This window comes from Oncorhynchus gorbuscha, linkage group LG09 (genome assembly GCF_021184085.1).
Source record: "Oncorhynchus gorbuscha isolate QuinsamMale2020 ecotype Even-year linkage group LG09, OgorEven_v1.0, whole genome shotgun sequence".
Classification (NCBI taxonomy): domain Eukaryota; kingdom Metazoa; phylum Chordata; class Actinopteri; order Salmoniformes; family Salmonidae; genus Oncorhynchus; species Oncorhynchus gorbuscha.
The window spans coordinates 17376145-17391157 of record NC_060181.1 but is presented as its reverse complement, the minus strand read 5'-3'; the positions used below and the strand labels follow the sequence as shown (position 1 = coordinate 17391157).

Here is a 15013-nt window from a genome sequence, read left to right as displayed (position 1 = left end):
AAGTGAAGGTCAAGCAAATCATAGAGAAAGCAGAATGTATTGCAACAATCCCTGATGGGTGGTCAAATTTTCGTGGGTAAGGAATAATTAACTACATCAATTGCCACCCCTCAAACAGTATTCTACCAGAGCAGACAAGGGACAGACACACCGGTCTCTACATTACAGATGGGCTGAAGGCAGTCAATGACCTTGGACCACAGGAGGTATTTGCACTGGTGACAGACAATGCTGTGAACATGAAGGCTGCTTGGTCGTAAGTGGAGGAGTTCTACCCTCACAACACACATTGGCAGAGCTGCTAATGCATGGAATCTGCTCCTCGAGGACATCATGGCACTGAAAACAATGGATACACTCTACAAGAGCCAAGGCAATGTTTAGTTATGTTAAGGGCCATCAAGTTACAACAGCAATCTACCTCACCAAGCAAAGTGAGAAAAATAAGAGCACCACATTGAAGCTGCCCAGCAACACCCGCTGGGGGGGTGTTGTCATGTTTGACAGTCTCCTGGAGGGGAACTAGTCTCTCCAAGAAAATGGCTATATCAGTCTGCTGAGATTGACAGCCCCCATCAAGAGGATCCTCCTGGATAATGAATTTTGCAAGAGTGGTAAACAGCCTGAAACCTATAGCAGTAGCCATTGCACGGATTGATGGAGACAATGCCATCCTGTCTGATGTTCAGACTCTGCTTGTAGAAGTGAGAAGATATCCGTACTGCCCTGCCCACTTCACTGTTGCTCCAAGCAGAAGAAACTGCAGTTCTGAAATGCATCAAAAAGAGTGAAGAATCATGCCTGAAGCCCATAGACACCGCAGTGTACATGTTGGACACCCAGTATACTGGCAAGAGCATCCTGTCAGATGCAGAGATCAACCAGGCCTATGGTGTCATCACTACCGTGTCTCACCACCTTGGCCTGGATGAGGGCAAGGTTCTTGGCAGTCTGGAACAGGACACTTCCAAGCAAGGGCTTTGGGATGGAGATGTAATGTGGCAGTTGTGCCAACATATCTCATCAGCCACCTGGTGGAAGGGACTGTTGATACTAGGCTCTTTCCCTGTTGCGTCCATCATACTCCAAATCCTCCAAATCCCACCATCATCCGCCTCAGAGCGCAACTGGTCCTCGTTTGGGAACACACACCAAAGCATGCAACAGGCTGACCAATACAAAGGTTGAAAAATTGGTGGCAAGCCGGACAAATTTTGGGCTTTTTGAGCCTGACAACGAGCCATCCTCAACAAGGTTGGAAAGTGACAGTGAAGATGAGGCCTCAGAGTCTGATGTCCAAAAGGTGGACATTGATGAGGTCCAGGGAGAAGACATGGACGCCTGAGAGGAAGGCAACCAAGGCTTTAGTTTCTAGACTATAGTTTTACAGATCTATGTTGAAAACCTTTTTGGGAGATGTGACGGATCATTCAATATTCCCTTTCGTTGTTCAGTGAAATCATCCCATGTGAAGTGTCAACTCATTTAATTAAAAGTTAAAAATTGTAACTAAATTATTCCTCTCTTTCTATTGGAATGGTTTAATAATTTGCAATGATGTCTACTTATGATAAGGTAAAAGGTTTATGTTTGTCTCCATACGATATGGTAAATATATCCAATGCAAAAAACATCTACATTTAAAGGGTTATTAATTCACACACTCACATTAAATCCCACAGAAAGTTTCCTCTGAATATTGCCCAAAATGTGCAACCCTTGTCATGACACACTCATCTTGTCTGCAGTAGTCATTCTGATGGTATGTGCAAAGAACCTATAGATTAACAACTCCAGAAACAGTCTGCTTCGCAATGCATTCCCAGAAATGTTGGTTTGAAAACTGTGGCTTGTGTATTTGAGTTTATGGGTGATTGTACGGGGATGTTAGTCTTCTTACGGGGAGATGGTGATCTTGGTCTCTGTGTCCACTTCAATCTTTTTTAGGTTCCTTCCTTCCTTCCCGATTAGTCGGCCCACAAAGTTGTTGTGAGCCAGAATCTTCAATGGAATCTCCTCAGTACTGTGGATAAAGGAGACACCGAGACAAGAGAGAAGACTGCTCAATGGGTCAAGTTATAGAATAACAATTAAGAATAGAAGTTTGGTATCCTAACATGACTGACTAGGCATGGGCAGTTGAACTCAACATGGTTTTGGAGGCCTGCTGGTTATGTGCGTGTGTATGTATGCGTTCTCCAGCTGAACTCACAACTTGGTGTCGAGGGCCTCCTTCTGCATGATCTCCATGATGGTCCTGCAGGCATTGGAGCAGCCCTCTGGGGTGGAGTGGACCGTGATGGGCTTCTCTGCTGCTCCCGCATTCTCCTTTCTGTGGATGTCGATCCTATAGAGGGGCGAGAGAGAGACTGATTTAGAAGGGAAGAGTCGTTTGCGTTACCCTCTAAACAGTCTATTCTAGCGATTACACTACCGACTGGTCCCGTACTACTCACAACCGGAGACAGTCGTTCAATACCTGTGTCCACCCTCCGTACTGGCTCAATCTCACAGAATCACTAGAGATGGTTGAAAAAGTCAACGTCCATCATTTTCAACTTGAGATGCCTTGAGGGGTTCACATCAATAGGTAGTTAGAGCCAAAATTAACATTTTCTCAGTGAGTAATTTATTCTGTGGGAGTGAGCTTTGTATTGCCAAGCCTCATAAAATGATATTTATGGATATAAATCAAAGCCATGTTCAGTAGCCAAAAATAGCAGATAGAAATGTCATTAAGAGCTAATATGATTCCTTATTCTACATGTAAGAGGGGTGTTTGTTGTACATGCAAAACATTGCATCCTGCTGAATGCACCCCATTAGAATGTTGTGTACATGAATGTGTACATGAATGTGTACATGATCAGGGAAGCAGTCCTACTTTGAGTGTGTTTGTTTTGTGACATTGCGAATTGTGGCTCCTTCCTTGCCGATGATGGCTCCTACGAACTGTGTGGGGACGAGTATGCGCAAAGGGACGTCCGACTGCAGTTTGGGGCGTGCCCCCAGGCCTGGGGAACCCGATCGCAGAGGGCCACGGGGGACAAAGCCCCTCTTACCCCCTCCCAGGGTCGGGGCGACAGCAGCCGCCGTCTCGTCAGGGATGTACGACACCTTCAGGGCAAAGTTCTCCATCAGGAAGCCATTCAGCTTTTCCATCGCCCTGGCAACCACAGAGGAAAAAGCCGTCAGTCACTAGGCAGGTTTCCATTGATGCAGGTTTATTTGAGAAAAGCAATGTGTCAAAAAAAATAAAACGTGTCATGGAAACTTCAGATATAGAATACATTTCTAATAGAGAACTTTTACCCGTTCGATGGGGTTTAATTCTTATTTTGTTGAATGTTTATTATTGTGACAAATGATGGAAACTGCTGTTCAAATAAAATTGCCCTATCATTTTGAAGGTAGGGGGGGGGACATGTTATGGCCCCAGTTGCATCTGCAAACAAATCATTTCTCTGTACGGAATCCATATCCTACATGTTAGCTGTAGGCTAAATAACCAGACGGGAAGTTAACAATGGCTTATTAGGCAAAAATACATTTTGTTTTTTAACCCCCTTAACGCCATATCCAATTAGGATCTTGTCTCATCGCTGCAACTCCTTCGATACATGACCCGCCAAACCGCACAGCTTAACACCCGCCCACTTAACCCGGAAGCCAGCCGTACCAATGTGTCAGAGGAAACACCATTCAACTGACGACCGAAGTCAGCCTGCAGGCGCCCGGCAAGCCACACAAATGTTATTTGTCACATGCGCCACATATACAGTGGGGTAAAAAAGGATTGTCATCCACCAATTGTGAAAGTTCTCCCACTTAAAAAGATAATCCTGTAATTTATCATATGTATACTTCAACTATGACAGACAAAATAAAAGAAACCAGAAAATCACATTGTAGGATTTTTAATCAATTTATTTGCAAATTATGGTGGAAAATAAGTATTTGGTCAATAACCAAAGTTTCTCAATACTTTGTTATATACCCTTTGTTGGCAATGACAGAGGTCAAACGTTTTCTGTAAGTCTTCACAAGGTTTTCACACACTGTTGCTGGTATTTTGGCCCATTCCTCAATGCATATCTCCTCTAGAGCAGTGATGTTTTGGGGCTGTTGCTTGGCAACACGACTTTCAACTCCCTCCAAAGATTTATGGGGTTGAGATCTGGAGACTGGCTTGGCCACTCCAGGACCTTGAAATGCTTCTTACGAAGCCACTCCTTCATTGCCCGGGCGGTGTGTTTGGGATCATTGTCATGCTGAAAGACCCAGCCTCGTTTCATCTTCAATGCCCTTGCTGATGGGAGGTTTTCACTCAAAATCTCACGATGCATGGCCCCATTCATTATTTCCTTTACAAGGATCAGTCGTCCTGGTCCCTTTGCAGAAAAACAGCCCCAAAGCATGATGTTTCCACCCCCATGCTTCACAGTAGGTATGGTGTTCTTTGGATGCAACTCAGCATTCATTGTCCTCCAAACACGACGAGTTGAGTTTTTACCAAAAAGTTTCATCTGACCATATGACGTTCTCCCAATCTTCTTCTGGATCATCCAAATGCTCTCTAGCAAACTTCAGACAGGCCTGGCTTAAGCAGGGGGACACGTCTGGCACTGCAGGATTTGAGTTCCTGGCGGCGTAGTGTGTTACTGATGGTAGGCTTTGTACCTTTTGGTCCCAGCTCTCTGCAGGTCATTCACTAGGTCCCCCCGTGTGGTTCTCGCATTTTTGCTCACCGTTCTTGTGATCATTTTGACCCCACGGGGTGAGATCTTGCGTGGAGCCCCAGATCGAGGGAGATTATCAGTGGTCTTGTATGTCTTCCATTTCCTAATAATTGATCCCACAGTTGATTTCTTCAAACCAAGCTGCTCACCTATTGCAGATTCAGTCTTCCCAGCCTGGTGCAGGTCTACAATTTTGATTCTGGTGTCCTTTGACAGCTCTTTGGTCTTGGCCATAGTGGGGTTTGGAGTGTGACTGTTTGAGGTTGTGGACAGGTGTCTTATACTGATAAGTTCAAACAGGTGCCATTAATACAGGTAACGAGTGGAGGACACAGGAGCCTCTTAAAGAAGTTACAGGTCTGTGAGAGCCAGAAATCTTGCTTGTTTGTAGGTGACCAAATACTTATTTTCCACCATAATTTGCAAATAAATTCATTAAAAATCCTACAATGTGATTTCCTTTCTCCATTTTGTCTGTCATAGTTGAAGTGTATCTATGATGAAAATTACAGGCCTCTCATCTTAAGTGGGAGAACTTGCATAATTGGTGGCTGACTAAATACTTTTTTGCCCCACTGTACATGCACCGAATACAAACTTACCGTGAAATGCTTACTTACAACCAACAAAGCAGTTCTAGAAATAGAGTTAAGAAAATATTTACTAAATAAAAGTAAATTATTTCATAAATTACAAATAAAATAAAAATAAAAAGGTTATGTACAGTGCATTCGGAAAGTATTCAGACCTCGACTTTATTCACATTTTGCTACAATGAGTTTAGAAATGTTGGCAAATTGTTTAAAAAAAAACAGAAATACCTTTACATAAGTATTCAGACCCTCTGCTATGAGAATTGAAATTGAGCTCAGGTGCATCCTGTTTACATTGATCATCCTTGAGATGTTTCTACAACAATTAGAGTCCATCTGTGGTATATTCAATTGATTTGACATGATTTGGAAAGGCACACGCCTGTCTATATAAAGGTCCCACAGTTGACAGTGCATGTCAGAGTGAAAACCAAGCCATGAGGTCGATGTAATTGTCCGTGGATCTCCGAGACAAGATTGTGTCAAGGCACAGATCTGGGGAAGGGTACCAAAAGAAAGGACTGCAATATTGAGGGATCCCAAGAACACAGTGGCCTCCATTCTTTTTCATTTAACTAGGCAAGTCAGTTAAAGAACAAATTCTTATTTACAATTTAAATGTACCTTTATTTAACTAGGGAAGTCAGTTAAGTTAATTCTTATTTTCAAGGATGGCCTAGGAATAGTAGGTTAACTGCCTTGTTCATGGGCAGAACGACAGATTTCTAACTGGAATCGTACTAGGTCTATAGTGACGCCACTCGGGAGCCTTAAATGGAAGAAGTTTGAAACCACCAAGACCTCGTCTTAGAGCTGGCCAGCAGGCTAAACTAAGCAATCGGGGGAGAAGGGCCTTGGTCAGGGTGGTGACCAAGACCCTGATGGTTACTCTGACAAAGCTCCACAGTTCCTCTGTGGAGATGGTTTTTCTTCTGAAAGGTTCTCCCATCTCTGCAGCACTCCACCAATCAGGCCTTTATGGTAGAGTGGCCAGATGGAAGCCAGTCCTAAGTAAAAGGCACATGAAAGCCTGCTTGGAGTTTGCCAAAAGGCACCTGAAGACTGACCATGAGAAACAAGTTTCTCTGGTCTGATGAAACCAATATTAAACTGTTTGACCTGAATGCCAAGCATCACATCTGGAGGAAACCTGGCACTACGTTGAAGCATGGTGGCAGCATCATGATGTCGGGATGTTTTTCAGCATCAGGGACTGGGAGACTAGTAAGGATCGAGGGAAAGTACAGAGATGTCCTTGATGAAAACCTTCTCCAGAGCACTCAGTAAATCAGACTTGGGTGAAGGTTCACCTTCCAACAGGACAATGACCATAAGCACATAGCCAAGACAACACAGGAGTGGCTTCGGGACAGGTCTATGAATGTCCTTGAGTGGCCCAGCCAGAGCTTGTACTTGAACGCGAAAGAACAGTTCTGTAGATACCTGAAAATAGCTGTACAGCGATTCTCCCCATCCAACCTGACAGAGCTTGAGAGGATCTATGGAGAAGAATGGGAGAAACCTCCCCAAACACAGGTATGCCAAGCTCGTAGCATCATACTCCAGGCTGTAATCCCTGCCAAACAAATTCAACAAATTACTGAGTAAAGGGTATGAATACTGAAGTAAATGTAATATTTCAGTTTATACATTTGCTAACATTTCTAAAAACCTGTTTCTGCTTAGTCATTATGGGGTCTTGTGTGTAGATTGATTGGGGGGGGGGAACAATTGAATCCATTTTCCGCAAAACGTGAATAAAGTCAAGGGATGTCTGAATATTTTGAAGGGGGGGGGGGGTTCAATGTAAATAGCCCGGTGGCCATTTTAATAACTGTTTTCAGCCATCTTATGGCTTGGGTGTAGAAGCTGTTAAGGAGCGTTTTGGTCCTAGACTTGGCGCTCAGGTAACGCATGCCATGCGGTAGCAGAGAAAACAGTCTAACTTGGGTTACTTGAGCCTTTGACCATGTTTTGGGCCTTCCTCTGACACCAACTTGTATATAGGTACTCTGTGGAGACTCAAGTCACCCTAGTCATAGACTGTTCTCTCTGCTACCGCATGGCATGCGTTATTAGAGTCCATCTGTGGTATATTGGGGTGGCAGGGTAGCCTAGTGGTTAGAGCGTTGGACTAGTAACCGGAAGGTTGCGAGTTCAAACCCCCGAGCTGACAAGGTACAACTCTGTCGTTCTGCCCCTGAACAGGCAGTTAACCCAATGTTCCCAGGCCGTCATTGAAAATAAGACTGTGTTCTTAACTGACTTGCCTGGTTAAATAAAGGTAAAATATAAAAAAATCTGAGCGCCAAGTCTAGGACCAAAACGCTCCTTAACAGCTTCTATACCCAAGCCATAAGATTGGTGAACAATTATTCAAATGGCCCCCGGACTATTTACATTGAACCCCCCGCTTTGTATATAGTTACTGTATGGCAAGAAACTTGGCCCCAGTGATGTACTGTGCTGTACGCACTACCCTCTAGCATCTCAGGTGCAAAGCAGTTGCCATACCAGGCAGTGATGCAACTGGTCAGGATGCTCTCGATGGTGCAGTTGTAGAACCTTTAAAGGATCTGGGGACCCATGCCAAATCTTTTCAGTCTCCTGAGCGGGAAAAGGTGTTGTCGTGCCCTCTTCACAACTGTCTTGGGACCATGTTAGCTTGTGGGTGATGTGGACACCAAGGAACATCAAACACTCGACCCGCTCCATTATAGCCCTGTTGATGAGAATGGGGGCGTATTCGGGCCCCCCCTTTTCCTGTAGTCCACAAGCATCTCCTTTGTCTTGCTCAAGTTGAGAGAGAGGTGTCTGACCTCCTCCCTATAGGCCGTCTCATCGTTGATCAGGCCTACCACCATTGTGTCGTCAGCAAACTTGATTTGTTAAGAGTTGTGCTTGGCCATGCAGGCATGGGTGAACAGGGAGTACAGGAAGGGACTAAGCACGTTCCCCTGAGGGGCTCCCGTGCTGAGGAACGGAGTGTTAGATGTGTTGTTGACTACCCTTACCACCTGGAGGAGGCCCGTCAGGAAGTCCGGATCCAGTTTCCAAGTTAACATAACCATAGCTACTGTCACAGCACTAATAATATAAAGCTGTCAGTCACAAGAGGAACTTGCTTGCCCCCCCTAGATAGGCTACTGATGCAAAGGTCAGATGTGTTCCAAGGTCAACTGATAATTTTATTTTCTCACTACTGAAACAAGATCTGGATGATAAAAGCATTAGAAGAATCATGTGTATTAGTGCAGGGGTGGAACAAACCCCTGTTGCTCTTCAAGGCCAGGACTGACTGTTCTGTGAACTGCACTAAATGTTCCCATTCATTTTCATACACCGTCCACGCCCACTTTATCAGGAATGGTCAGGGTGCCACACACACCAGAGGGCAGCAGTGAGCTAGCTTCTCTCAGCCAGCATGTTACTCCTATAGCAGCCACTTAGAATGGACTGCTTTGGAGGGTGACGAGGAATGCGCTGCACTAACAAATCAAAGGGGATCAATTCAAATGCAGTGCTGTGAAAAGTGCAAACCACCTAAACAAGTCTCTGCATTCTACAAGAGCAGTCTTAAACTAAGAAAAGGTGTGTGCTTACTGTCTGGCCTGGTCCTTGGCACCGTATCGAACGTTGACCACTGCAGTGTCTGTGTCTGTATTTACTGTGGAGGGAGAACAGACAACACCCACAGGGCAATACAGGTTTATTCACTAAACATGCACTTCAACTGAACAGTCACAGACTTTAACAAAAACCTACTAGAAACAGCAGATACAGAAAGGCTATGGTGTGTGTGTGTGTGTGTGTGTATACCTTGCTCGCAGTTCTCCACTGTGCCGTACTGAGCCAACATGCCATCCAGAACCTGAGTCAGAACCACAGGGGAGAGAATGTGACTTGAACCAGACCAGAGTTCCAGTTAGATACCAATGTCTTTTTCACACTGTCATGGGGACTCAAACTGGCTTTCTAGTGAGTACAGTTTTAGTAAGTCAGCCTTGTGTGAGAGAACGGCCCATCCATCTCCTGTTTCTGTAGCGTGAGGCTGCTTGATGCATCAGTGGACAGGGCAGGACCCTGGACAGGACGTTAGTCTATCGCAGGGGGGGGGCAGTGGACAGGGCAGGACCCTGGACAGGACGTTAGTCTATCGCAGGGGGGGGGGCACAGTTCAGTGCAAAACAGGAAACAGCAGAGCAATTTTAGTTAAATTCTGTAAGATTATACAGGTTAACGCCAACGTTCATAAACACCCAGCAGGTGATCAGGAACACATGCCCTGGGGATACGTTTCCCTTAGGTACACATTTACCTCCCCCAATTCTACATTTAACTACTAGTGGGGGAAATGCAAAACTGACCGAAGGGTCGAGGGGCAACATACTACAGCCGCATCCCAATGACAAGCCCATGGGCCAATCACGATAATAAACATTTACAGTTAAGCCACACATTCATCAATATTTTGTATTTTCTATGGATCCACAGTACGCTTCCTGGGGTCCAGCAAAATTAAAGGCTGTTTATACACTTTTAAAAACAATACATTCACAGACTGTGCCCTCGGACCCCCTACTCCACCACAACTACATATGTACAGTACAAAATCCATGTGCATGTGGATAACAGCAGAGCCCTATACTACGAATCTGGTTTGAGGAATTAGCGAGGTAATTGAGTTTAACTCGGGATAAATCGGTACCACCAATGTGGCTCACCTTTTAGCCAGGTACATTTCTATGGCAACGAATCCTCTAGAACTAACCTACTCCGTGGTAGGCCAACTCAGGTTTAGACTCCAGTTATCCCTGAATGAAGTGTTTGAGAAGTGAGTTGAAGACCAATCAAATTCCTTCATTCTCCGGACCAAATGAGGAAGATGACTGATTAAATATTTTATTCATTAAGTATTTTATTAATTAAAATGAGCTAAAATAGGAATGTTCAAATACATACACATTTGAAACTAAAACGTGCAGTAAAACTTTTGCAAAAAAGGGACTTGTGCATTGATAACAGCTCAACACCAAAAGAATGTAATTTGTTCTGACAAGCACACCAAAGAAAGATATAAGGAACACTGCCCTTCTAATAACCCATTTCACATATCCTGCTGAATCTGCAGGTAAACTTTTCATTTAGATTTCGGAAAAAATTATGTTGTGGCACAGACCATGGGTTGATGTTTCAACATAATCTCATTGACGAGTTTGACGGTCGACTAGCCATGTGCGACGTGAACACGCAGTTACAAGCCCAGATGGAGCAGGCTCCAGGAAGCAACGGGTACACAACCAATATCTACCATCGTAACATGGATGAAGCTTGAGCTGGAATGTGATGCTGAAGCTCGCTAATTTCAAATAAACCCGAGTACATCTAGCTAGACGTCCCTTCTTATTTAACTAGGCAAGTTAGTTAATAGCAAACTCTTCTTTACAATGACAGCCTCCTGCAGGAAGGGGGCTGAGATTAAAAATACAAATATGAGCGCGCGCACACACACACCCCCAGGGATACCTAAGACAACATAGCATGGTATCAACACACCATAGCATCACAGAACATGGTACAAACATTGGGCACAAACAACAGCACAAAGGCAAGAAGGTTGTCATCAGCCCTGTGATCCAACTGGCCCTTCAACACCACCTATCAACCAGGCTTTACGAGTCAAGCAGGAGAGAGCTCTTTCTAAATTTGTGATCTTTAATTTCCCCACATTATCAAGCCGAACTGATCTTTATCCACTTGTGAGTCCATAGAGAAAGACACCAAAAATCTGTAGGAGCCAAACCAATCTGGAAAACTTCAAATAGCTAAATCTAATGTTCCTCTTCAAGTGTAGTCATGGATGAGAAGGTGGGAGAGAGCGAGGGACAGGAGTCCAAACACAGCCTACAGGGAGAGGACCTCCAATCATGCCCAGGCTTACTGAAAGCTTCACCCGAGCACTCACAACCCCCCTTTCTGACCAATCAGAGTCATTCCCAGCCCCCTTTCTTCCAAACCACCAATGCCCTTCCCTCCCGCCCCTGAACTATCTCAAAGACGTCCCATTGGCTGTTCCAGCACTGATCCTACATTCCCTGTGGTGAAGAGCACCTGCATATTCACTGGCTTCCACGTCTGCCCGTCTCCAGGGCTCAGCCAATGAGAATCCAGGCCATTCAGGAAAGGGTGGAGTGCATTCCTGCAGGAAGCAGTGGTTGGGTTGGGGGAGGGGTGGGGTGGGACAGGAGTAATGCTACACATTCTGTGAGTGTCTGTCCATAGCACATGGAGGCAATACAGAGCAGGCCCACCCGCCAACCACGAGCTATCCTAGTGAACAAGCCAGCTCTTTGCCTGCATGGCTGTGTACTGAGGCACCATGTTATCTCCCTGATAAGATACAAGGTCTCCTTTACGTCAAAGACAGTTCTGTGTTCAGTCCCTCCCTCCCCCATTCCAACCCCCCTCCCCCATTCCAACCCCCTCCCCATTCCAACCCCCTCCCCCATTCCAACCCCCTCCCCCATTCCAACCCCCATCCCCCATTCCAACCCCCATCCCCCATTCCAACCCCCATCCCGGTCAAATAACCATCAGCTAACTAACATGCTATAGACTACCACCCATTTACACAGCACAAGACAAGCCAACCAGTGCAAAATGCTTTTTGTCAATTTAGAGCAGTTACATCAAAGGTGGAGAGGCTGAAATCAGTCACACTTTGGCCCATGCACTACGAGTTTAGAATGGAAGAGAACGTTGTCCATTAACTCCTTTCTATTTGGTCAAAATGAGACCTGAAACACCCTTTTCTAAAGTAGATGTTTCCTGTGATACAGACCCAGTCCATTCTCTTTAGACAGCGAGCAGAAAGGATCCAGGATTATCTTAGACAAGTGGAACTAAATGAGCAACCTGTGGGCAATACCGAAGATGACTTAGGGTTGAGCGTTAAATGTTCATACCGTTTCTGTACCATATTGGGATAAAAAGTATTACCAGAAGTGCACACCAGGGGCACTATAAAAAAAACTATAGAAACGTTTTTTGGTGCACAAACAATTTAGACACCAGGAAGCTTGATCCAGGAGGGGTTTGAATGTCTCTGCTGTAAACAAGAAGCTTGAGATTGACATCTAGGCACTTAGATAGCAAGTTAGCAAACCAAATGCATAGCTGGAGCCTAGCGCTGGATATCATTTGACACGTTACATTTCTTATAGTTCTGCTTAACTTAAAGCACCCAACCCTGCTGCAGGGGTACAAAATCATATCGTCAGTAACTGGTAATACTACTGAGAAGGAGTCTGATTCTTGAGAGAAACGACCACTGGTATAAGGTACATCTCCCAGGCCTACTGAGAATGAGTCTGATTCATGAGACAAACGACCACTGGTATAAATTCCTTTCGAAGGCAGTACTGCAGGACAATATCCAATTGATAAATTGAGAATGAATGGCAGTAGGTGGTGTGTAGAAATAACAAGAGATCTGACCATGTCTGCATGAGCAAGGTTTGATCTCTCACAGGCCGGGGATGCGCACACACCGTCATGCGTGTCACACTCTTGTTGCACAACGCACCTTACTGTACACCTGCAGTTCATTAGTAGGTCACTCGCCTAAAAGGTAATCCTCCACAGTTACACAGACTATCACAGCTCCATTGATCACACACGCACACACACACACACACACACGGCATGAGCACAACAACCAACAAGTCTGCAGCAATGAAATAGATGAGGTAATGTAGGCACATTTTAATTATGATACTGTCATTACCACCAATGAAATAGATGAGGTAATGTAGGCACATTTTAATTATGATACTGTCATTACCACCAATGAAATAGATGAGGTAATGTAGGCACATTTTAATTATGATACTGTCATTACCACCAACAATAGCTTGAAAAAGACTGTCCTATGCTTGCACTCACCTCCATATCAAGTTTTTCCGGATGAAATATTCTTACAAAATCAACTGCTAAATTACTACCTGTACTAAAAAAGTAAATTAAGTACCAAAACACAACCTATTCCTTTCATAGTGACCCTATGGGACCTGGTCTAAAGTAGCACACTACATACGGAATAGGGTGCCCTTTGGTGCGTGAGCCTAAATATAAAAGTTCCATAATGAGACAGCCAGAAGAAAATGGCGACCTGCAAGACTAGCCTCTGTTCTAAAGAACTAATGAGTGGATCCAAAACCAAAATGGAACGCAAAGATGGCAAAGAACCTCGTCAGTGGACTCATTAACACCCAATAAAAAGGCTTACATTCACATCCTGTTTCAAAATATTTTTTTAACGTTAGTTCCCATTGAACGGGACCGAGTATAGCTTGTTAGATCCAAAGCTTTACCAATGGACCAATTAACACTTACCTCCCACTGCAGATGAGGCGGGATGTTCCTGATCTGCAGCTTACAGCTCCTAAAAGGAGAGGGGTAGAGAAGGGAAGAGGGAATAAATGAGTGGATCCAAAAGTCAGCATTAAGGGTTCGTTGGGTTAAAGGACAAATTGACCGGTTCAAAAAAAATAAAGTAATAAAACAGAACGTTAGTAGGTGCCTCCTTCCCTCTTACAGTCTTACAGAGCACAGAATGCTGGGAGAGGTGCACAAGCTGTGGACATGACTAATGTTTTAATACACACACACACACACCCCCCCCAAGCCCAGCGGGTGTGCACCAGAGGAGGGAGGAATGGATGGAGAGCGGGAGGGAGAGAGAGGCTGTTACATTGTTGGACTGGTTGCTTGATCGTGTGGAGAAACACTTCAAACCAGCTGATAATGAGAAGCATCGGGTGGGAGAGAGAGAGTGAGGAGAGGGGAGAGCATGGCAAGGAGATGGAGGGAGGAGAGGTAGGGGGAGGAGAGCATGGCAAGGAGATGGAGGGAGGACAGGTAAGGAGGGAGGAAGAGAGATAGGAAGAAAGGAGGGGAGGGGTATGGAGGAGAGGAGCAAAAAGGAGAAAGGCAGAGGAGGAGAGTGAGCGCAGAAAAGGGAGGGATGCCAAGCCCAGGAAAGAGGGAACCTCCACTAGCTGTGTCAAAGCAGAGAGAACAGATGGGGATTCAGAACGAAGGAGCGCTCACATCACAGTCAACAGGAGCACAGTGGCGCAGAACAGACTATCCTACCAATTACTGTTAGTATTCAGAATGTCCTGCATTTCAAACTCCAAACCACATTTTGAAAACGTTTGGTTTCGATGAAAACATTGTGAATACCAAGGACAAATACTTTAGAGGTCATACAGATGCTTGGTTGGAGTAGTGAATTGTAACGAGTCTGGATTTAAACAGTTCAGGTGGTACAGCATGGCGCTTGCAATGCCAGGGTTGTGGGTTTCGATTCTCATGGGGGACCAGTATTGGAAAGTAGTATGAAAAATGTATGCACTCACTACTAAGTCGCTCTGGATAAGAGCATCTACTAAATTACAAAAATGTACAATGTAATTTGGTGTAATTGTGACAAGTTTCATAAAAAGGTGATCGTTTTGACCACGGAGTTAAACGTGGGAACAGTGTCCAGGCTGCTCTAAAGTCCACCACCTGTTCCCACACTAAAGGAACACAATGTACATGCAGCTGGGAGTTCCAGGGCAGACTGTGACCCCTACTCAGTTCTACACAGACCGTACACCCACCCACAACACACAT

General features: G+C 44.9%; 1 protein-coding gene across 3 annotated transcripts in view; it reads right to left on the bottom strand.

Annotated features, from left to right (window-relative positions):
• LOC124043214 (insulin-like growth factor 2 mRNA-binding protein 3) overlaps positions 1–15013 on the bottom strand; it is a 39505-nt gene that overhangs the window by 15067 nt on the left and 9425 nt on the right. For all 3 annotated transcript variants that reach the window (XM_046361538.1, XM_046361540.1, XM_046361539.1), the window contains exons 3-8: positions 13727–13775; positions 9152–9203; positions 8936–8999; positions 2885–3166; positions 2213–2347; positions 1901–2023 (exon numbers count right to left, since the gene is read on the bottom strand). In XM_046361538.1, the coding sequence (XP_046217494.1) occupies positions 1901–2023; positions 2213–2347; positions 2885–3166; positions 8936–8999; positions 9152–9203; positions 13727–13775 (705 nt within the window). The remainder of the gene's footprint in view (positions 1–1900; positions 2024–2212; positions 2348–2884; positions 3167–8935; positions 9000–9151; positions 9204–13726; positions 13776–15013) is intronic.